We start from the raw sequence: 24,259 nt of genomic DNA on the forward strand, positions 1-24,259 counted from the left end.
AACATTTTCAGAGGATCAAGGATCAAATTGTTCAGGAATATTTTGCCAACAAAAAAGATGCAAAACTGAACAAAAGCAAGATACGGTTTCAGTATTTGCATGAGAAGTTATCCCATATCAAGAAGCTAGTGCAAGAGTATGATACATCGATTCACAAGGGAAATGCTGACAGCTGACATTGGGCACAATGACCTATAGTGTGGCTCTTTCAATTCCAGAGAATCAGTGTATTTACTTCTTAAGTTTCAGGATTCTGTAAAGGGTAAAAGCCATAAATAGAATTGCAAGTCAAAGTGATTTTTGAGTACAATCTGTTATTGCTTGGAAACGACTGTATATGTTTGCGCACAACCTGCTGTCACCAGTGGAATGATTTTGATGCGGTGCCTGGCCAGTAATACCCATGATACACCTGCCATCAGTGCTCCCGCCTAGTTCATAATTATTGATACATCTGCCATCATTTCTGACCAACTGACGTGTGACTGACTTGTTGGATCTTTAACTGTGCTACTACCAGCTTACCACTTTTGTATTCCCTCTGACTAGTGAATTTCTATTATTAAAATGTAATACCTCATAACAAATTGAACTTCTGTCTCTATCATATTAACTTAAATATTATTGTCAACTTTAGTGCATGTTGTGGTTCCTCTTTCAGTATCTTGTTTGCCTATTTATCTGAATTATTGATATTGCTGATGCTCAGAGTTTATACAAACATTTCATCATCTTCCTCTTTAAGTAGTCTGTTACGTAGATATTTTTAATAGTTTCATGTGAAAATTCTGTCTTTGTAAACTTCTCTATTTCTATTATGTATGAAACCCTGCTGCATTTTCTGTGCCATTACTAAGTAAGGTACAGAAGCTAGACTTTATTATTGTTATGATTTGAACCATCAGTAATTTTAAGATTTTCTCTTCTGGCCACAGTCTTGGTGGAATTCAAAAGTGGTGGAATCTAGATCCTTTTAATTTAGGAAATGTTTTGTTTAGAGTATACTTAATACTGATCATGTTGTGATAAAATTTGTTATGGGAGGCTAGTGCATTTTGTAAAGTTCAATTCCATGACTAATCTTCTGCTATATATATGGACAGTCGTCCTGTGTGATTTCTTTTGGCGATATGTACTGAAACTTAGCTCCCTTTGAGCAATGAAATGTAAACCCATGCAGCCGCGCTTTGCTTATGTCTTTAAGGAAAATGCCAAACCAATGTCAATCCATTATTGTGAGGATGAATTGCAGATGTTTTTAACTATTTACCTCAGAATATTTGAAAGTTAAGAAGGGCAAAATTTTATTAGATTGCTTATGAAACCAGCGTTTTTAAAGAATAACATGTTCTGAGGGTGAATTTTGTGTGACATTGCGTTTTAACTTCATGACACGAAGCATTATCAAATTTTTATTTCGGTGATGGTTTCATTAAGGTATTTATTTCATTATTTGAATCTGAAATGTCTGTGTTTCGTAAGCAATTTCATCTCTCTTGTTTCTTATTTATTTCTCAGTGATCAATTGAAATTAACTGTTTGGCAGTAATAATCTTTGAACTCTTAAACTCTTTTATTTTATTGTTTTGTAGCTCCATTCGAAAATAATAAATATCATCCTCACAATATGTTCAGTATAAAGTTGTGCTTTCTCATGTAGTATTCACCAACAGTTTTCAGTCATTTAATTCTTTGATTGTAAAGAATCTGGTTACTTTGCCTGCTCAATGCATAATGAACAAATCGAGTTTTCAGGTTTGGGGCTGTGCGCATGCATCCTCAAATATCAATCATATGTGATAGCTTCGTATGCCCTACGAACATTCAGTTAGTTAACTTTGCCATAAACACATACTTTATCAGTTTCATATACAGTTGCTAATTGTGTGTGTGTGTGCGTGATGATTGATTTAGGGCTTATAACTCAAATTTTTCTGTATGTTTATGTTTGTGTTCACATTAGCTTTTCCATGTAATTGAAGGAATTTTCCATCTAGAAAATCCAGCATTGTGTGTTATCTCAGGATAGTCTGTAGGTACTTAAAGTAATGAAAGACTGCGAGGAAAACTGTTTGCATTGTCCCATTTCTGATACTTACGTAAATTTGACTGATTTGTATTTGCAAATTCTTTTATATATTAGTGGCACAATGTAATTTATTCTTTTCAGAACATTTAATGGCAGCTGTACTCTTTGCTTGGCAATGTTGCTGGTGCAGTTCTCAATCTTGATGGCCCAAATCGCTCTTATGGAATACATGCAAATACTAATTGCAGAGGACCAAAAAAAAAGTGTTTCTATATCTTATCCAAATATTGTCTAAACGAATTACAGACAGTGCTCTATATGTTTTGCTGGACGCCCAAATTGTAAGTAATTGTACGCTGCACCATGCTCCTTTTATTCTGATAGTATAGAAATGCACTCATCTCTAATATTTATATCTGACTCTGTTTTGTTTGGCACTCATGTATATAAATCATTTGGAGCTATCACTTGTTAGTTTGTTTTTGAAGGATTCAGAATGTTTGAAGAGCTGCAGCATTCAAATGACTAATTTAAAAGTCATGTGATTATTTGGAGCTCTTCATAGTGATGAAGTTCTTGGTCATAGATGTGGACCAATATTGTTGTTGTTGTTATTGTTAACTTGAATCCTTGCAATGTATGAATGGCATTCCTTTCTGTTGTCTGTTTGTGTGTGGTGTTTGCTCAGGATTTATATACTCTGCATCAATATGAGTTACAAGCCAGATCACAACAGTATTTGTGCCAAATTGACGGTCAAATTAGCTGACTTTGAAAAGGTTTTAAATTACATAAAATTTGCAGTGTGCCTTGGATGTTACTAGTATGCTCAGGTCTTTTATGATGTCAATCATTTTGAACAGGATGCCTCTTCTTTATTTTTCTGGTCAGTATTTTAGGTTTTCTTTGTGTGTGGGGTGCTGCACTGTCTTCCAATGCATTGGTGGGCATCATAGTCTTCTATGAAACCCTTCCCACAAAGCGCCTTATGTCCAGACTCCATATATATACAATATTAAAAACTAGGGAAAGCACTTGACTGTAAAGATTAGGAAAAGAAAAAAGATCATTTTATAAGTATTTTTCATACCAATGAAGCCTATTTATGCAGATTGTGATTGTTTTTTTGCAACAGATCATCTGTGCATAAGTAGATGAAGTATGCTGGGTTTCTGTCTTTGGTTTGATGATAATTTTGTTGTATTAAACATTTCTAAAACTGGATGTAAATGACTGATCAGGTTGCTGTAAGTATTGGTTGTAACACCTGTGGTGTGCTTGGCTGGCCATATCTTGAGAATCTCAAGCAAAAAGTTAAAAAAAGGGATCAGTAGCTGTTAATATATATACATATATATGGCAGCTAATTATTGTCACGTATATTTTTTTAAGGGCCTAGTCTTTACGACATAGTTTAATTTCAAGGCTGCTGGCAACGACCTGCACTTCCAATACCTGTATAAGCGTATGCTGGGTCATAAGATATTGACCAAGAAATATTACAGTATTTTGTTGGGAAAGTTGTAGGGGCATAAAATAAAATTGGTAGCTTTTAGCAAAGCCTAGCAGTAATTAAATCCTCAAATTTTTGTAGTATCTGATGTCTCTTGTTAGGAAAAGAATCAAAACTGACTTTCAAAAATCCTTCTAATTCAAGCATTAGCAGTTGTCTGCAATCTGGTAGGCTCAAAGACTATGACCTCCAATGATGGTACTAATTAGGGCTCATTGAAGACTCCACTTGAGACTGCTGTCGTACTTCCTAAATACTCTAAGTACATGGTACTTAATGCCCCCAGGAAGCTATAAGTAATCTAAGATGAGAAGAATGAACATACTCACCCCATTGACAAAATTGATTGTTTTGTTGTTATTTTTTAGACGTTCCTTTTGTTGGCCACTCCTTTAAAAACATTTTGTAGCAATATTTATGTAATTAGTAGTTTCCACATTCCGTTTTGCAAATTTTTAAAAAATATTTCCCCTTTGGATTGTGACATTTTGTTTATATTTGAAATTTTTGAAGTGCAATTGTGCAACAAGCATCACAAATATTTTGTTATCCAATTTTGACCTTTAGGATTGTTCATCACTGCTTAATGTTTTTATTCCCCTTGAAAGAAATTTTGATCTTGGAGCCTTTGTCCCAAGCGGTTTCATTCTCTTTGAGCTCCCCCTTATATTTCTAGTTGCTTACTAAGGTTGTGATAAAGTACTGATGATTAGCTCACAGCAAATCGGTAATACTTACCAGTTTTAATGGTAAATGGTGAATTTGGTGTCTTTCCTCCTCTTGGCATAATTCTTAGTTTATTGAAAGGCGTTCGTGTTGACAGTTTTTTTAAGGATTTATTATGTTGCTAAAAGTGTAAATTTTGAAATGTTTTGAACTTTTCCCTGTCTCCCTTTTGATGAAGTGAACTCTAGTCTGTTATGCTCTGGTTTAGTGAGACATGTGTCCAATCCAGTTAGTGCTTCCTCCATTTTCATGTACTAATGCCCCGCACTGTACTGCAATTGCGCATTGTGACTGTTACATTGTAATTCCAGGGACTGTGACTGTGATGGCTCCACACATCTGACTTCCCTTTCAATATTTGGAGTCTGCTGCCATGATTGCCAAAAGAATGAATGAATGGAAGTTGTGGATAAAGCGTACTACAGCATTGTCAATTTAACTTGGTTGTGGACTTGTGGTTTTTTTTTTCTTTTTTTTAATCTTATTAGGAAGGTACGTAATAGCAACTTTGCTTTAAAAGCATTAAGCCTTACATATCTTCTCCTGATTGTTTGAAGTGATTTATGTTCCCTTAAATGACATTTAGAAGGGGTGAGAAAATCTCTCTAAATATATGGTATATGATATATATGAAAAAAAAATACAAAAACAAATAAAAATACAAGGCTTCAATCGGCAATGGTTGTGTCCCGGGCCGGAAACTTAATAACAGACAACTGCTATGGATCATTGACCAAGGCTGGTTCAGAGACAGGTAAAAGAGTCCTGTTTGTGTTGCAGCAACACTCGCTGTTCTCCAGGAAACTTTTGCCTGTACCTGTGCATGAAGTTGATCATATATAAATTACCACTTATCATCATTTGCTATTAATTATTATTATTACTATTATAATTATTATTACTGTTAAATAAATGCTTTTTTTTTTGTTCAATAATTTCTGCTTTCCTGATGTCTGCGAAACAAAATGTATAAAAAAAATAAATGGTACATTGTAAACGTAAGTTAATAAATGCATGAATAAGTCCAGGGTAAGTGTGATGACAAGGCATATTTGCTTTGGACATGAATTAATTCTGCAATGTTACGGATTTTTTCTTGCCTTATGAATGAGTGTGAGTGTGTTTCCGTACATGTGAGCAGCAAGCACATGACCTGTATTTGCTGCGATATGTTAAAGCTCAATAAGTTAGTATAGATCAGTTCAGGTCATGTCATTTGTTTCTTGTTGCAAATTTGTTTTTCTTTTAAATAATTGTGTAAGGTTTGACTGAGCATATCATTCTGTTAAATTTTTTGTTGTTTATTGTGTAAATGGTTTGGTTCTACATGTTCAAATTTCTCTCTTGTGCATGTTCTTTTCCTTTAAAAGGTATGTGTTAGACATGATACAAAAGATATTAGTAAATATCAGTTCACATTCAAAAGAGAGAGAGACTATTTCTTGATTCTGAGGGATGTCTGCATGTGCTTAGTGCATGTTCATGGGGCAATGCTGTGTGAAACTCAGAAATGTTACCATGCAGGAACCCTTCTTTTCCTTTCTTGTTATGCAAGAGACATTTTTGTGTATTAGCTAGCTTGAAGGGCTTCCTGCTTTCAAATTATTTCCAATTACATTTTACTTCTGTTTAACTAAAAATTTGCTAGACAAAATGCTAAGTCAAATGTCTTTCCACAAATTAGTGATGACAGCAGATACGTTGATGGCTCGGATATATTGTACAAGAAACAGAGCAAAATAAATGATGGATTGAAATGGATTTATTACATGAAACTGTGCTCTTCTTTTTGAACACCCCAAACTGGAGCACCGAAATTTGTCAAAGAAGCCCCAATAGTTCACACAGACACAGCTGGCTTCATCTTCAATTCAGTGAAGGCTGCAACATTTTAATCACATTCGCTAGTGCATTCACTGCGCACTATCTAGCAGGCAGGCGGCACAAAAATTGCCGTGAGGAAACACGTTTGTTGCGTGAATGGGGCGGCTCGGCTCGGCCCCCTTCCCTGGCCTCGGCTGCGCTCGCCTCGTGGCCCTCGTGGCGGTCCCGTCCCGGGCGGTCCCGTCCCGTCCCGATCGGCCCGGGCCCCGCGCGACTCGCCTTCGCCTCGCCCCTCGCCCGGCCACCGCGCCCCGCCAGTTGGTGTTGAGTGCTCGTCGCGTCGCCGGCGCCGCAGTCCTTGGAACCGCCGCCGCCAAGCCGCCAAGCCGCGCCAAGCCGCCAAGCCGCGAAGCGACGTGCCGGCGCGGTGTCGCGGTTGGGCCCTCCTGCCCCCCTCGAGTCGCGCTGTCGCGCTTCGCGTTCGGACGCCGCGTGTCGATAGGTGTTGATAGGTGTTGACCGTCAACGGGAGGGCCCTGGGACGCCGCCGTCTGAGTGCCCAGCAGCGCGCAGCAGCGCCTCGCGCAGGTACGTCAGCATTCACTTCGCCGCCACCGCGCCAGACAGAGAGAGACAAGGCCACCGGGTCACGGTGGTGACGGCCTGGGCCTGGAGCACTGGGCCTGGAGCAGTGCGCCGCCCAGCCCCCGGGCCCTGGGGAGCAATCATGCCGCTGCTCCATCAGTGTCACGGATGTTTGTCCTCCCTGCGCCGTGCTGTGCCGTGCCGCCACCCCTGGGGCCCGCGGCGTGACGGTGAGCCACAAGTGCCGGCGCTGCTGGGGCTGCCTGCCTTTGGCCTGCCTGGCATTCCCTTTCCTTCCCCCGCCAAACTCCTCGCCGCGGCAAACCCAAGCACGGCGTTGGGCTCTCCCTCGCGCCACGCCGCGCGGCAGCCTGCGCTCTGTCTCTCTCGCACTCACGAGGTGTTCGGTAGGGGTGCGACAGAGACAGAGCGAGGATGGCAGGTGGCGGATTACTCGATGGCCCTCACCTTGCCTTGCGTAGCCTTGCGGTGGGCCGAGCCAGTCAAATGGGCCGTGTTGTGGTTATCGGGCTGCTGCTACTGCAACCTGGCGGCGCCGGGTTGGGTTTATCTAGCCCCTTTTTTCGGAGCCGAGACAACAGGCTAAGTTTGTGGGATGTGGCTTGGCGGCGGCCCGAGGTGCGGGTCGAGACCGGTCGAGACGACGAAGCTGCAAGCGCGCAAGCATGGCGCAAGCATGGCGGAAGCCACATGCTCGAAAATGAAGTGCAGGCGACGCGACCGGGGCCGTTGCGCGGTGCGCGAACGCAGCCCGCGGTACACGCCACGGCACACGCCCACGCCCACACGCCGCAACAAACTTGCTTTTTGCGATCTGTTCGTGCCTGCAGAACGATTCCGAGAGTCGTTTTCGTCGCTCTGTCTCCCTCACACTCATGGGGCGTCCTTTATAGGTGCGAGAGAGACAGAGCAACGAAAACGACTCTCGGAATGAGTCCGGTGGTGCCTGCCGTCCTGGGACGAGTCGACGTGTCGCAAAGGGCCGCGCCATTCCCGTGCTGCTTCCATCTAAAGTTGGCGCGTCTGCGCAGCAAGTTGAAGTTAGTTTCAAAGAGACCGGAGCATGACAAATTTGGCAATCGCGCGACCTGCGATGAAAGTGTGCATGTGTGGAAATGCCAAGACTCCGGGGCCAAGTCTGTCGCGCTGGTGGCCTTTGCAGTGTAGCGGGCGGGGCCAAGTCGGCGGCTTGGAGCATCAGCCACAGCAACAGGGCAGCAGCAGTGGCAGCGCAACCCTTGCATTAGCGCCCCTAGCCGCCCCCAAACGGGATGCTCCGTGAGCACGAGAGAGACAGAGAGAGACTTCCGTCTCGGAATGAGCGTGCCGCCGCGGCGCCACGCGGCGCATGTCAGCGCTCGGCTCCCTGAGCTTGCCTGGGCTAGCCTGGGCCCTGGGCTAGCCTGGGCCCTGGGCTAGCCTGGGCCCTGGGCTAGCCTGGGCTTGGCCGCTGACCAGACTGGGGCCCTCGTTCGCCGCCACGGCCCTCGGCCCGCCCGCCATTCCCGTCACGTGCGGCGCGAATCTGACAATGCAGAGGCGAACAAGAAGAGCCCGGAGTTGGAGGTTTGCCTTCGCCTGCTTGGCCTGCTTCGCCTCCAGCGGGAACCGGGAACAGTGGCGGAAGCATGTTTCGAGATGACACTCCGCGGCGGAGTCTTCCCGCCACGCCCCCCGCCCGCCCTTTGGACCGCTTTCGTCCGGCGGCTCGTATGACGTCAGTCAGGGCCTTAGGGTCCGTCTCCCCGTGGGATCAAGGGGCTGATTGGTTCCCGTTCCCGCCCACCGTCCGGCCGCCCCGCCCCGCCCCGCCGTCCGCGGGCGTATATATAGTCCCGGACGTGGCCGCTAGCTAGATAGGACGGGGTTACCCTAGCAGCGACCCGGTCCAGGACCGCGCCGTGGTAGCAAGACGGCAGGACACCCCGTAGAGCACCGCGGCCACTATAAAAGTTAACGGCTGGGCCGGGCGACGCGCTGTCAGCCGAGCACCGCTATAGCCTTTGAGCCAGCCTAGCAGCAGCCGCGCGCGCCGCGCCAGCGCCGGTAAAGCGAGTAGAGTCCCCCAAGTACCCCCAGGCCTTGGCTAGAGCCGCTCCAGAGCCAGGCGCGCCTGCCTCGGCAGCCACGGCCCATGGCACAGGTACGCCGCAAGCGGCGCGCCCCGCCCGCCCCGCCCCGCCCCGCCCCGCCCCGCCCCAGGATCATTGCGGGTCGTGGGTGGCGTTCTAGCAGGGACTTTGATTTGACGACGGGGTAGCCAAGCGGTCTTGGTCCGGCCGGCCCAAACACGCGCGCACAAACCAACGGTTTTGGCGAAGCACGCCCAACGAAACTACGGCGTTCTCCTGTATAAATGAAGATTGATTAATTTTCAATCCATGCCTGCCACAGCGCAATATGCCGATGACGTCAGAGCTCACTGCGTCCACCCTCTGACAATGGCGACTCGTTTTGATTAAGCTGTCCTGGGAATTCTTTTTTGTGCTGCTTCTTTCTGTGTGCGTTCGAGTGGCGCAGCGCCGCAGCGCTGGTGCCGCAGGTCCGAGGGCGTCGCTCTGTCTCTCTCGCACTCATGGAGCGCCCCGTGCGGGCCCCGTGAGTGCGAGAGAGACAGAGAGACGTAACGGTCCTTCGGAATCAGACGGCTGGACACCGTAATTGATGGACGGATGGCGAAATTGATGAGGGCGAGCTCCATATTTGCATTTACACCGCCATGCCGCGTTGCTGTCCGTCATGAAGTATGACGGCGTGCTGGTGGGCTGGCGGTTCTACTCTGCGCAGCCCTGCCGCGCCGCAGCCTCTTTTGTACGAGGACTTGCCATTAATTTTAATTCGAGTGCAGCTGCAATCAGCGCCACCAGAGGCTGAGTGGTGGGCTCGCTCTTTCATTTCACAGTGTCGCGCCGCTTGCCGCTTCCGTCCATGGCGAAATCGGGAAAACTTTTGCCTCTGGTGGTGGTCGGGGGTCGTGGTGCGCGGCTGGCTCGGGGCGCGGCCGTTACTTGTGTGACCGCGCCAACGGATATCCATCCATTATGGCGCCGGAGGCTTAGTGTGTGTGTGTGCGCGCGCACGTGTGTGCGTGCGTGCTCTCGATCGCGCGACTGACACGGCGCGGGGCGGGCGGGGCGGGCGGGGCGGGCGGGGCGGTAACCGAGGCGACTCGAGGCGGGGTGTCGCACAGCCCCTCCGCCCCTCCACGCACTCCCCGGGGAGCGGATCCCATCATATTAGCAGTGTGCCGCCTCGGCCGCCGCGCTGTGCGCCGTGCGCCGCGCCCAGTGCGGTCCGCGCCAGGCCGCGAGGCAGCGCCGGCAGCCCATTCCAAAACAGTGGTTCATCGCTCTGTCTCCTCCGCACTGCTTCGCACCCCTCCGAGACTCCGAGCCCCCCCACGAGCGCGACGGAGAGGGAGTCTGAGCCGGCGGGGGGCTGTGTCGGTTTGTGTCGGCGCCGTGCTGCCATTAGCGGCGCGGGAGGCTGGAGGGGCGCCCTGCCACTAACAGCCTGCGCGGGGCCCCCAGCCGCTCCGGCGTGCGGCGTGCCCACACCGCCAACACAGCCCGCGTATGCAGATGCAGGCGCGTGCGCGGAATACGAAGGGACCGAGCTAGGCTGTCGTTTTGGCCGCGGTCGTGGTTCGAACCCGCGCCTCTCGAGGCAAGGCGAGAACGTTGTCGGCTCGGCCAGCGGGGCGGAGCGCCGGCGAGGTAGGCAGGCGTCGAGCAGCGAGACACGCGCAGCGGGCGGGTTGCCTAGCCCCGTCTTGAAGGGGGCTGACCGTGCCGCGGGCCGGCCGCCGCGCTCGCTCGGCTCTCGCTCTCGGCTCTCGACGTCGGTCTCGGCTCTCGACAAATGCCGCTGCAAATTAATTCGGCTGCCCGCGTTCTGGGCGAGAGCAAGAACCCTGCAGGCTGCAGACTGGGAGTCCTTTTCGTCGCTCTGTCTCGCTCGCCCTCATGCGTCCTCCCGTAAAGGTGCGAGCGAGACAGAGCGACGGGAGCGACTCTCGGAATCAGTCTGCAGGCTGCTGGCTCTGACAATGAATAACAAGGGCTCGTTTGCCTGCTGGAGGCGCTGGAGGCGCTGGAGGCGGGAGGAGCGGGCCGCGTCGAGCGTCTTTCTGTCACTCAGGCGTCGTTGGCTCGTCACTGTCACGGCGTCGGGTCGAGGGCGGCGAGCTGCCGCGTGCTGCGCGACTCGAAGCACCCCGTGCCGCTGGCTGGCCCGCCCGGCCCGCCCGGCCCGCCCGGCCCGCCCCGAGAGGGACTTTGAAGGTCGCCACGCCAAAGCCGCTTTTGGCTTTTGGGCGTCGCGTCTGTGCCGCCCCGTCCCCGCCCCGTCCCGTCGCGCACAAATAGTTGCGATAGGGCACATCGGGCGCAGCGGTGGCGGCCTGGCGGCCTGGTGGCGGCGGATATTTGCTGCGAGTCGGTTGCGGCTCTGGCCCTGCTTGGCCCTGCTTGGCCCTGCTTTGGCAGATTCGCCAAAGTTTGTTGTCGGATCGGCCCGAGTTGAAACACGAGTTGAAACACGAGTCGGACGTCAGAGTGGCATTCCTGCATTTCGGCGCGCATAGCCAAGCGTAGCCGCATACCGCTTGGCCGTCAGACGGGAGCGTGTGTCGAGAAGGCCGTTGGCGGCAAAGGCACGCCCGCGCCGCGCACCGCCGCGCCGCCGGGGGTTGCTGTATTTGTTTACGCCAATACCGCCTCCCTCTCTACCTTGCGCGCTCTAACGACCTCAATGACGTGCCGTTTCTCCTCTGGCACACCGATCTGTTTCCGCTGGGCTGTTCGTTCGTTTCTCTCGTGCCCCCGGTACACTGTATATTCAGGCTGCGCCGGCTAAAAAAAAGAAAAAGAAAAGAAAAAAGAAAAATAAAAGAAAAAAGAAAAAAGAAAAAGAAAAAAGAAAAGAAAAGAAAAGAAAAGAAAAGAAAAGAAAAGAAAAGAAAAGAAAAGAAAGGAAAAGAAAAGAAAAGAAAGGAAAAGAAAGGAAAAGAATGGAAAAGAATGGAAGAGAAGAGAAGAGAAGAGAAAAGAAAAGAAAAGAAAAGAAAAGAAAAGAAAAGAAAAGAAAAGAAAAGAAAAGAAAAGAAAAGAAAAGAAAAGAAAAGAAAAGAAAAGAAGAGAAAAGAAAAAGACATTTGCTCCCATAGAGCCAAAATTTGGTCCCAAACTGCCGACATTTGATCACTGACTGCAAACATTTCGCGCTGAAATGAAATCTTTTGGTTAAACAAGAATGTGGGACGTCCAAGATTTTGTAAAGTCGTCTTTTCTTTTGTTTTATGTTCCTTTTCTCCCTGTGGCAGGGCACCGGCCAAGTTGGAAGCCAATAAGTTGTTGGAGGTTATCGGGCCCGGAGTACTAACAACACGGAGAGGAGAGTGCGTTCATGTAGCTGTCGGGCCGCGGCCCGGCCGGGCCCGGCGCCTCCTGTTATCCTGTTGGCTCTCATGCGGGCCCTTGCTGTTTGAGTGCAGGGGGGGATACGGCTCGTATTTGTTGAAAATGTCCAAGCGAGAAGCGCAGCTGCGAAAAAAGGAGAGTGCGGCGACACGCTGTGCCAGCAGCCAGCAGGCCAGCAGTCAGTCGAAAACGACAACGACGTGGCAGTCCTGTCCGGGACAGGGACAGCCGTTCTGTTTTCTGTTTTCGCCCCTCCCCCCCCTCTCTCTCTCGCTCGCTCTTGTAACGCTGTGGCGTCACTCTGACACATCGGCTTTTCGGTGCGCCGCGTGGCGCTTATCACATTCCACCTGGCGTGGCGTGGTGCCCGTCGTCGTGCCCGACGTGCCCGCACCGCGCACCGCGATGACGAGGTCCCCGATAAGACGCCTGCATCGCCGTGGCCGTGGCCGAGGCGGCCCGGGCGAGACCTGACGGCGTGGCCTGTGTGGCCTGGGCGGAAGGCACGGTGGGCCAGGCCCGGCCAGGCCCGGCCAGGCCAGAGGACCGGTGGAGGCGGCCAGAATTCTAGACGCGTTTTGAGCTACAGAGTCGCTAAAGGAGCTTGGAGTAATACAGTGGGGAGTCCTAACTGGCGCGGCGGTGGGCCGAGCTGTCCTGACGAATGCTAGAGAGAAAACCACCCGGTCGGAAATGCACCCCATGAAACCGACCGAATTCATCGATGGTGATTACATCCCGTCCATCTTCTTCGCCTTCTAAATCCATTTTTCAAAACCAGAACCTTCTAAGTTGCCCCAGTCAGGAGCTATATGGTGGCAAAGTTCGGAAACTATCTCTTTCTCTCTCTACGATTCGCCGGACACCTAGTGCCACACACAGAAACGCCCTGAACTCCGGAACGGTATGGGTTAGCCCCAATCTGTTTGCATCCCGTAAATCCCCACTCTTTTTGTGACAAGATGAGCTATTGGGAAAGTCTCTAAGTTGAAAATCAAGCCTTCAGGGCGTTGGCAAACAGAAAGGTGCAGCTCTAGTTAGGACTCCCTATCAGTATTACTCCAAGAAAGGAGACTCGAACCGAACGTGTGACCCCACCGATGGATTCCTCGTTCGGAGAGCAATCCATTGGTGGGGTCACACGTTCGATTCGAGTCCTGTCTAGCGACTCTGGATCTCAAAACGCGTCCAGAGTTTTGACTGCCTCCACCGGTCTTGTGGCCCACTGTGGGACGGGACGGAGTGGCAGGACGGCGCGGCGCCTCCGTGTCACTTGTGCCTGTAATTCCCTCGGAGATAGCGTCCGGCCCGGCGCTTCACTCGATGTAGGCGGGGCTTCGCTCCGCCCGCTCCCCCGCTCCCCCGCGGCCCCGCGGATCGAGGGGCCAAATCGCTGACGGCGCCGCGCTGCCGCCAGCCGTGCCGTGCCGTGCCGTGCCGTGCCGCCCGTGCGTTGTACGCCCTCCCTGCCTTCCCCGGAGAATCCGTCTTCGGTCTGCAATCGGATTTCCGGGCGAGCGAGGAGCGGACGTCGCCGAGCCCGCTGGCTGTGGGTCAGCGGCGCGGCCGCCGGGGGCAGCACGCCGAATCCCAACAGCCCTTCGTCGCTCTGTCTCTATCTCCCCCATGGGCGTGCCGCGGCGTGCCGTAGGGTGCGAGAGAGATGAAACGACGAAGGCGCTGGGCATCAGGCTGCGGGTCACCTCGTGGAGCACGGCGGGGAAGGCGAGCGTTTGCACAGCCTTGGTTTCATAAGAAAGGAAAGGGGCTCTTGCTGGCGGCGCCGCGCCGCGTTGTGGACGGTCCGTGGACCCGGGGAAGGGGTGGGCAGGCAGGCAGGCTTGATTGTCTTTGGGCAGACCGCTCCGCTGCAGACTACCCCCTGGCTGCCCGGCCGCCCCTGGCCCTCAGCGCGCCCTGTACCCTCCTCGAACCGATGGCCCGGCTTCCAGGGCTTCCAGGGGGCTTCCCGGGGGCTCTCAGCGAGCCTCTAGCGGCCTAACTCCGACTGGAGAGTTACGGTATGCCGCTCCGCCTCGGCTCCGCCTCGGTTTCGGCAGCCTTCCAGCACTGCCCTTCAGCAGTCCAACTCTGTGGGGAGCGGAGCAGTGCGGCGCTGTGCGGAGCATTGGCGGTGCAGGGCAGGGGTTCCCGCAGGAATCTGTTAGCGGTCGGGATGAAGAGGTCTCCATTAGAACCCAGCGAGGGCCCCTACACTGTCGGATGGAACGCAAAGCGACGCGAAGCGACGCAAAGCGACGCAAAGCGACGCAAAGCGACGCAAAGCGACGCAAAGCGACGCAAAGCGACGCAAAGCGACGCAAAGCGACGCAAAGCGACGCAAAGCGACGCAAAGCGACGCAAAGCGACGCAAAGCGACGCAAAGCGACGCAAAGCGACGCAAAGCGACGCAAAGCGACGCAAAGCGACGCAAAGCGACGCAAAGCGACGCAAAGCGACGCAAAGCGACGCAAAGCGACGCAAAGCGACGCAAAGCGACGCAAAGCGACGCAAAGCGACGCAAAGCGACGCAAAGCGACGCAAAGCCCGCCCGGCCCGCACTCGCCGAGAGTAACGAGTCAACGAGTCTGTCCTGTTTTCGCTTTTGGCCGGCCGGGCCGGGCCGACGGGTCGACGGGGCGAACTGATTATCTGCTCAAGTTGTCCGGCCGAGCGAGCCAGCGGGCCAGCGCCAGCGGGGCGACGCGCCGCGGGGAGGGGCCCGGTCCGGGTCCGGCCGGCCCGCTGGCCCGCAGGGTGGCTCGGGTGGCTCGGGTGGCGCGGCCACGAGGAGGATCTGTGTGGCGCGGGGCGCGGGGCGCGGTTTCGGGTGGCGCTGGGCGAGCGACGCGGCGAGAGCCGGATCGGGTGAACGCACAACTAACTACCACTGCGCGCGAGCCGGAAGAGAAGAGAAGAGGGGAGGGTGGGAATTAATACTGCTCATGCACAGCAGCCTCGTAAATTAGGCAGTGCGTTAGTTCAAACAAACTCCTCTGGTTCGAGCTGGCTTGAGGCGGGAGCGGGCGGGAGAGGTCTGACGGGGCGCGGGCCGCTAGCGCGGCGGGGGCCTGGTCCTACAATAATAACACACACACACAGTGCTCATGTGACCCGGTTCGGTTCGCTTAGCTTGCCCGGTTCTGAGTTCGGGTTCTTGATATGCGTGAGCTTGTCTCCGGGCCAAATGAAGCCTCGGCACGCCGCGGCACGTCGAGCCTGGACCCTCGGTTCTCCATCTGGTGCTGCGGTGCTGGGTGCGTCTCGGGGACTCGGGCGAGATAGTGTGTGACAGTGCGACAAACTCGCGGAAGAGGCGGCAGACGTGAGGCGGTAGTCGGCTCCAACGATTTGCGGTCGCCCCCTCAAACCGCCCCTCCCTTCCCCTCCCCTTTTCCCCGCCATTGGCCATTGAGCTCGACTCTGACCCGCACCGCCAACTTCTAACTCGCCCATATTCTGATCTGGGCCAACTTGGGGATTGGGGATTAGCTTGCCAAGCACAGCGGGCTGGCGGGCCACGACGCGCTGTCACCCTCAATCATATCTTCATTCTTTTCTTTTCTGTCGTCGATTGCCCTGAGTGAGTCACCGGCCTGTGTTCGTGACGGGTGCGCGCGGCGCGCTGTGGCCAGGGAGTGGTGGTGGACCACTGGTGGTGCCGGTGTCCCTGCGACGCGAATCAAGAGTCGTTAATGTACAGTCGCTACCGGGGTTTCGCGGACGCCACGGCTATTTTGCGTCTTGATCGCCAGGTTGAGTGTGCAACCCGGTGAGCTCGCTGGGGCCTCCCCGTGGGCCACCCCGTGGGCCACCCCGTGGGCCACCCCGTGGGCCACCCCGTGGGCCACCCCGTGGGCCTCCCTGTAGGCCGTGGGACCGGCGGATGATTGCCGGCAAGAGCACGTAGTAAAAGGGGCAGTTCCAGTGGAACGGCCTCCTGTAACTCGCGCAACGACATGACAGCACGGCAAACAGGCACTATGTGTGATGGGCGAACAGACGGGCGGGCGGACGGACGGACGGACCGGCAGGAAGCCACCGCGCACCGGGAAGCAGCGAGGCAGCCCTGTGGGGAAGAAGTTGGCGGGCCAAGTGTTTCCGGAAAGAGACGTCCTTGTAGTTTCCGGTTCCGGCCTTGTTGATTCCCCGCCGGCACGGCTACTGCCGCCAAGGCTGTGGCGCCGCGTGTGGCGCTGCGGCTCTGGCCATGGCGCCCCGAAGGTCCCGAAGGCTATCCTGCGCGTCCTCGCCCCACTTTCTTCCTGCGGGACCCTCCCTGCTGCTCACATGTCCAATTTGGCCACACGCTTTGGGCTGGCCTGGCTGACGGCCGCGATGACGTCGAAGGGGTTAGGGGCACACGCGATGTGGGTGGGCCGCCCCAACCGCCCGGCCGCCCCCTTGTTTGTCATCAGCTAGTGGTATGTTCATAAGGGAATTGGCTAATCCGCCCGAGCCCTAACTCCACCCTCGGGGCCTCGGGGAGTTCTCACAAATGACGCCGGGTCGCCGGCGATGACGTCACGGCGACACAGTGGACGGCCTGCTGCAGCGTCGTGCACCCATCGCCCCGGGCCCTGCCGGCTCTGCTTTTTACAGTGTGCTGCTGGCGCCTTGCTGGTGCTTTGAAGGGGCTCGCCTTACAATAGTCTTCTCGCCAGTTTGGCGGGGCCTGGCGAGGCGACGACGCGAGCCTGCTGATGGCTTCTGCTCTGTGAAAGGGGCGCGGAGCAGCGCGTGGGTCTTAGGTGTGGTGTGGCGGGGTGTGGCGGGGTGTGGCGGGGTGTGGCGGGGTGGGGAATGGTTCGCCGTGGCAGAGGGAGGCAATCAGCAGGGGACAAAAAGCGAAACCCCTTGACTTGACTGCGGTGGTAGCGCGCCCCGCTCTGCCCCGCCCCGCCCCGCCACGCCCCGCACGCCGCGGTCCCGAAGCACGGCCTTCTTGCCCGTGCGTGCGTCCGCGATATTCATCAGGCTCAACACGGCTGTCCTCCGCAGCGAGCCCCGCCAGCCCCGCCAGCCCCGCCAGCCTCCATAGCACCTCTGCCTGGACGTGAGCCAGGCGGCCAGGCGAGGTCGAAACGCCAAATCTCGCCTTTCTTTACGGCGCCGCAGTGCCCGCACTACCGCTGCCACGCCGCCACGCCCCTCCTTTCTCCTTACCGGGATCGTTTTTCAAAGCTGGCGTCATTGCGTTCGTCGCGTCTTCGCCCAGCTCCTCTCGTTTCTCCAGCCCACTCCGTGCACGGTGTCGCCTCGGTGTCGCCTCGGTGTCGCCTCGGTGTCGCCTCGGTGTCGCCTCGGTCTCGCCTCGGTGTCGCCTCGGTGTCGCCTCGGTGTCGCCTCGGTGTCGCCTCGGTGTCGCCTCGGTGTCGCCTCGATGTCGCCTCGGTGTCGCCTCGGTGTCGCCTCGGTGTCGCCTCGGTGTCGCCGCCCTCCAGCCCGGCCGCTGGCTCCAGCGCCGCACCCCGGCCTAGATCTCCAGGCATCCGGCAGCACGAGTCCAATCGCCGATCAATTACTCGCCCTTCCTGATTGCATGCGGAAATTATCCAGCGAGTATTCAATCGCCCCGCCCCCGCCCTGGGGCCCCGGGCGGACTGCCTCATTCCGAGAGCCGAGCAGCGCGCCTACAGTATTGGCAGGAGGTATTGGGTTTTTGGGTTTTTGGTTGGCACCGCGTTGCAATGCGCTGCGCCGACGGGGCCGACGGTGATGGCGGAAGGGTGTCACATTGTTGGGAAACTGGCTGCCTCTGGCCCTTCTCTCGGCAGACAGGGCGAGGCGCCGCCTCCACTCCGCAGCCCCTTCACATGCCAGCCTTTGCTCTGGCCAGCCGGGGGCCAGCCAGGGGGTGGGCTATCCATTGTATCGCGGGTTAATGAAAGAGACCCCGCCCACCTTGCCCACCTCACTGGCCCGCCGGCGGTGCGGTGTGTCTTATCTCGGGAGCGCCAGCCCCCCGGCAGGTAGGCTGCCCATCGCACTCGGACGGAGTACGGCGCAGCGCACACAGCGCAGTGACAGTGTCTCTCTCGGGCATACGGTTTAGACGTGGACCGCGTTGGCGGCAGTCACAAGCGACGGTCCGAGGAGGAGCATCACGACACAACGATGACGACGAAGACGAAGACGATCTGGTTGGCGGCGCGGCGCATCCGGGCGTACAAGTGCAGCGGGAAAAAGTTTGCGAAGCATCGCGCCACCCTCCCTCCCTCCCTCCACCCCGCCACGAGGCCGCGCGGGGCCGCCGTGCGACAGTCGCAGGGGCGTGCCGGGGCCGGCCGGGGCCGGGGCGTCGCGGGGCGTCGCGGGGCACACGAGGGATGGAAAAAGGGGCGCAGGCGGGGGAGGGGGAGGGGGCAGGACGTCGCCATTGAGGCGGTTGCCATGGCAGCGGCAGGCCGTACGGCCCGTACCGCCACACGGATAATGCGACGACCGAGGCCGGCCCGGCCCGGTCAGGCCGTCAGGCCGCGCGCGCTGCGGCCGAGCCTCCGAGTCTCCGGGGCAAACGGAATGAGGCCGGGCGCAGGACGGCGCGGCGAGGGCGAGTCCGGTGTCGTTCTGTCGTTCCCACAGACAGACCTTGTTTGGCTCACGGGGGCGCACGTGGCGGCGGTCGAAGGTCCGAAGGGGCGTTGATTTTGACGGGCGCGGCGCCGCGGCGTGGCGTGCACGGGCGTGGGGGCGTTGGCGGCGGCAGGGTCACCGGTCGGTCGGCCGGCCGGCCTGCCTGATCCGCCCCATTTGTAGAACGGGCAGGCGAAAGTTTTATGTGACCAAGTTTTCTTTCCCTCCCTGCCGGCCAGATAACGCGCAGGGCTCATCTCCTAATCCCCCGCCCTTCCTAGGGCCGTCGCGGGGCCGTCGGGCGGGGGTGGGGCTTAGCCGGGACGGAAGTTCCATCCGGAGCCAGCGATGCAAACCTGACGTGGCCAGACGGACCAGCCGGGGGACGACAGGGCGAGTAAAAAGAGGGGGATGGCGGCCAGGGCGGGCGAGGCCATGCGCCAGGCCACGGGCCAGGCCACGGGCCAGGCGGCCAGCGGGCGCTCCCGGCCAGGGCGCTCCCGGCGCCTCCAAGCCGGCCGCGACCACGGTGCCACCGCCGACTCTGTGACCTCCCCGAGGTGCCGCCCCCGCTCCACCTTTCTTGTCGCGCGCCGGGGTGGGGCTGGCGGGGCTGCCTCTCGGAATGGTGCCATACATTTTCAATATCGGGGGTGGTTGCGGTTGCGGCCGGTGTGCGGACCCGACGCCACTTGCTTCATCACCGTCAGGGCGGACACAGCCGCCGCAAGAAAGGGGTCGCGGGTCTCTGCCACAGCCCGCCACCGCAACGGCGCGCCACGGCCTCGAGCGCAAGACCCCGGGGACCGGCTCGCAGGCCTCGCAGGGCCTCGGCCACGTGCCTCGCCTGTCCTGAATCGGAAAGCATGGACTGGGCAAACAGACGTCCTGCCGTCGTAGACGTGCGTAATCTGCGAATCTGTGAATCTGTGGGTCCGGGCCTCGCCGCCGCCTTACCCTTCCTTCCCGTTTGCGGGTCGCGGCGTCGCGGCCGAAGCCGAGGCTCACTGAGGCCGAGGCCAAGCGCTGCGTAAAGGCCGCCGCCGTGGCGTGGAGGCCGCCGCCGTCTCCATCGCCGCTGTCGCCGCGTTCGATATTAAAATAGAAAAGGGATTATTTCCATCCACCGGATTTGGCCGCGGCTCCGGGCGGCATTTCAATCTCCGAAAAGGGGGACGGGGCCGCGGCGGGCCGGGGCACCAATAATCCTTTCAGAGGAAGTGAGCCGACGGAGTGGAGGCACTGGGAGTCCTTGAGGAGAGGAAAGGAAAGCGCAACAAAGCTGTGATATTCCAAGCAGCGGAATGCTACGCGCGCTACGCGCTGTGCGGGCCGGTGCGGGCCGGGCTGGGCCGAGCCTGGTTCTTCTCGTCCATCCTCCCTGTCCCACTTCTTGGCGCGGCATCCGCTTTGTGCTCACGCTTGGTTAGGTTCTTGTTGGAATCAAATTTGGCCCTGCGTGCGTCCTCGGCGTCCACGGGGTCCACGGTCTCCACGCTCTCCCTGTCCTCGCAGCCCCGCTGAGAGGCCCGGCCTGGCTGCCGGTGGCCGGGGGTGCGTTTCGCCGCGGCGCACACTGAAAAGAAATAAAAATAGAATACATCGGTTATTGCATCATCGAAATCTGTAGATCCCCTCGCGCAAACAGTTGTCGTTGTTTGCGAGCGGGCTGAGGGCGGCGGGTGCGGCGGGTGCCACTGGAGGGGGTAGCGCTCCCGGTGGCCGCTACGCCGCGAGCGCGAATCGGTATAGTAGAAAGGGCAGGGCGCGTCGCGTCGCGTCGCCTCGTCGTCGTGTCCACGGGGGTGTGAAATCCAAATCCCCCGCGGCCACTAAGTGCCTCTGTGCTTGGCGTCGCTGGCCGCGCCTCGCGCCGGCCGTGGCCGTGGACTGCGCCACGGAGATAGTCCGCCCCATTTGTGCGGCTGGCGCTATCCGGACAGCCCAGCCCGAGGCCGGCCCGAGGCCCAGCGCGGTCGTGCCTTGTGTGCCTTTTTATCGCCCCGCGGCCAGCAGCGTGTTTTACCCCCTCTGGCCGTCAATTTGGCGGCCCTGCCACGTCTCTGCCGCGTCCCTGCCGCGTCCCTGCCGCGTCCCTGGCACCGACCGAACTCCAGCACGTCCGGCTCTAGTCCGGTCGGGCCGCGGACAGGACTACCCGAGTAGTGGCTGGGGCTGCAAATTGTGTCCCTTTTTGCGACTCCGCGACCCCGCCTTAGACGAGGACGAGCCCCCCCCCCCTCCCCTCCGACAAACTTGACTTTTGGATTCGATTCGCTTGGACGCCACTTTCGCCTTGGGTTGACTGCTGCGTGAATGCGACGCCGACAGCGTCCGTTCGCCACCGGCGTGCGTCATGACGTCGTTTTGCACGTGGACACTAACGAACTGGCGAGACGCCCTGCCGGCCGTGGTCCGCGACGCTGTCTGTCGGCACGGGGTATCGCCGGCGCTACTCTTGGTCGCGGCCGCCGGCGCGGAGTAGCGCCGGCGCGACCAGTAGAAAGCACTTCCGCGCTTATCAAAACCCGCGAGCGACATTTTCCCGGTGAGAATTGAGTGCAGGCCCTCGACCTCGACCGCGGCGTCGGTGCTCTGAGAACGCTGCTCCCGTTCGTGGACAGGCTTAGGCAGAACAAAACGGCCTGAGCTGCCGTGTACCGCGCTCAACAGGTTGCGCGGGCGGGGGAGGGGAGGCGAGCCTCGACGAGCGGCCGATAGATGGCGCCTGCGACTCGGCGGCGCCGTGCTCGCTCCTCTCTGCTTCTCGCCTCGCTTCCGGCTGTCGGAGAGACGCGCGGGCCGCGGACGGACGGGCGGACGGACGTGTGCGGTGCGGACATGTGAGACAACCGACTGATGCCGCACAAAAATTGTTGGTCAAACAGGAAAAAATGTCGCTGGAGCTACGACGCTGTTCATGCCGCGGTCCGCGGCCGCGGCGTTCGGCCCGTTCCGTTCGGCCCGTTCGGCTGCATAGCTCAATTTGCGTCACCGCGTTCGCGGGCTTCTCGTTTCGCGGGCCATAAAAAAGGGGCGCTCGTGGAATGTGGTGGAAGCGAATAATTCCCAAGAGGAGGAAAAAAGAGGTGCGCGTTGACGTTTTTACGGCGCGACCTGGAAGTGTCAGTGGCCGGAGCGTCCGGCTGCACTCGTGTCCGGACTGATTCCGAGAGCCGTGTTGTCGCTCTCTCTCTCTCCCATCCATACGGGGCGCCACATGAGTGCGAGGGAGACAGAGCGACGAAAACGACTTTCGCGGAATCAGTCAGTACATGAAGGCGATGATCGCGGTGGGAAACCGTAACGGCGGCGGTGGAGGCGGTGGAGGCGCTGTTAGCCCAGGATAGTTATGTTTTTAGTCGGAAAAACAAAGTAAAAAGCTGAAATTTGGTGGAGATGTACATTCGAGTGTGGGGAACACGATTCCGTTGAGTCCCACTCTGGGACTGTTGGGGAAAATCCGCAATTTGCAAAAAACCGTTCGAAATGTTCAATTTTCTTTCAACGCCCGCGGTGACCACAGTTTTTATCGGAACGCCGCGGCAAAGGTATCAAAATGTTCAGAAAAGAATTCGGAACAAAATAGCAATTGCACAATTTTCGAAAACCGAGTTTTTTGCCCAAAAAAGGGTGTTAAACGCAGATTTTTGGTCCGGGTCTTAGTTCGCTTTTCAATCAACTCGCACGCGCGTCTAAAATACCCAGCAAGGCGCAAAATTGGTCTTTATGAACGATGTGCGCCGAGCCTTTCCCTTCATGTTGCCGTTTCCTCCTCCTCAGTGCGACCACCCTGGACTTATCAAATCGTCCTGGAGTGAACCCCTGCAGCAACCCGCCGCTCCGCGCGCCGCTGCGCGCCGCGCGGCCCCGCTGTACCCCCACCACCACTCGGTGGCGGCCGCGCCCGAGAGCCGGGGAGCGTCTCTCTCGCACCCCCACTCCGCGCGCGGGTGCGAAGGAGACGGACAAGACGGCCGCTTCGGAAGAACGGAGCGCGCCTGGACGTTGACGCGCAGAATAAAGAACTAAATTTTCCGTACAAGAAGGAGTGGGACAAAAAAATAAATTTTGGGACCGCAATCAGCGCAACGCGCTGAATTGCCTGATATTTGGTCCCACTCTCTAGGGCCACTCCTGCACCCGGTACGAAGAAAAACGGAATTGGATGCAGTTCTTGGCGTTAGAAGCCGTACCTCGTTAACGGAGGCACCTAGATTCATGGGATGGGTGTCAGAACGGCCGGCCGAGAACAAGGAACTCGTCGATACCTGTCCGATGCCTGTCGGTCAACGATTTCTGTCCCAAATACCAAATACTTCGATTCGTGCATTACTTTTCGGCTTTACTCGTTTTTATTGGACAAGGTTTAGCCCAAGAGGGCTAGAAATAACTATTTTATCCAAACTGTACGCTACTCGCTACTCTTTCACGAGCACGTAGGTGTCTTTAAATTTGCGCTGGCTGCAGTGGTTGCCCAGATAAAGAGCTTCGTTGCAGCGGCCGACCGCCCCGGTCTAGTCCGCTTGGAGCGCGCGCCGGCCGCCGCCGCGCTGCAGGTCAACTGAAGTTTCTCGGCAACCACTGCAGCCAGCGCAAATTTAAAGACACCTACGTGCTCGTGAAAGAGTAGCGAGTAGCGTACAGTTTGGATAAAATAGTTATTTCTAGCCCTCTTGGGCTAAACCTTGTCCAATAAAAACGAGTAAAGCCGAAAAGTAATGCACGAATCGAAGTATTTAGTATTTGGGACAGAAATCGTTGACCGACAGGCATCGGACAGGTATCGACGAGTTCCTTGTTCTCGGCCGGCCGTTCTGACACCCGTCCCATGAATCTAGGTGCCTCCGTTAACGAGGTACGGCTTCTAACGTCAAGAACTGCATCCAGTTCCGTTTTTCTTCGTACCGGGTGCAGGAATGGCCCTAGAGAGTGGGACCAAATATCAGGAAATTCAGCGCGTTGCGCTGATTGCGATCCCAAAATTTATTTTTTTGTCCCACTCCTTCTTGTACGGAAAACTTAGTTCTTTATTCTGCGCGTCAACGTCCAGGCGCGCTCCGTTCTTCCGAAGCGGCTGCCTTGTCCGTCTCCTTCGCACCCGCGCGCGGAGTGGGGGTGCGAGAGAGACGCTCCCCGGCTCTCGGGCGCGGCCGCCACCGAGTGGTGGTGGGGGTGCAGCGGGGCCGCGCGGCGCGCAGGGCGGCAGGGTGCTGCAGCGGTTCAGTCCAGGGCGATTTGACAGGTCCAGGGTGGTCGTATCGGGGAGGAGAAAACGGCATCATGAAGGGAAAGGTTTGGCGCACATCGTTCATAAGGACCAATTTTACGCTGCGATGGGTCAAACAGAAACGCGGGCGAGTTGATTGAAAAATGAACAAGTGCGCGGACTAAAAATCTTCGTTCAACACCATTTTTGGGAAAATGAACGCTGCTTTTGGAAAATGTGCAATTGCTATTTTGTTCCGCATTCTTTCCTGAACATTTTAATACCTTTTGCACCGAGCTCGGATAAAAACTCTGGTCGCTACGGGCGTTGAAAGCAAATTGAACATTTCGAACGGT

The 24,259-nt window shown here is 55.9% G+C and overlaps 1 protein-coding gene across 1 annotated transcript in view; it reads left to right on the top strand.

Moving 5' to 3' along the window:
• LOC117639076 (RNA polymerase II elongation factor Ell) overlaps positions 1-6,043 on the top strand; it is a 30,327-nt gene extending 24,284 nt beyond the window's left edge. Inside the window, exon 11 of the mRNA XM_034374464.1 lies at positions 12-6,043. Within this exon, the coding sequence (XP_034230355.1) occupies positions 12-176 (165 nt within the window). The 3' untranslated portion in view covers positions 177-6,043. The remainder of the gene's footprint in view (positions 1-11) is intronic.
• The last annotated feature ends 18,216 nt before the right edge of the window (positions 6,044-24,259 follow it).

This window comes from Thrips palmi, unplaced genomic scaffold (assembly GCF_012932325.1).
Source record: "Thrips palmi isolate BJ-2018 unplaced genomic scaffold, TpBJ-2018v1 HiC_scaffold_10, whole genome shotgun sequence".
NCBI lineage: Eukaryota > Metazoa > Arthropoda > Insecta > Thysanoptera > Thripidae > Thrips > Thrips palmi.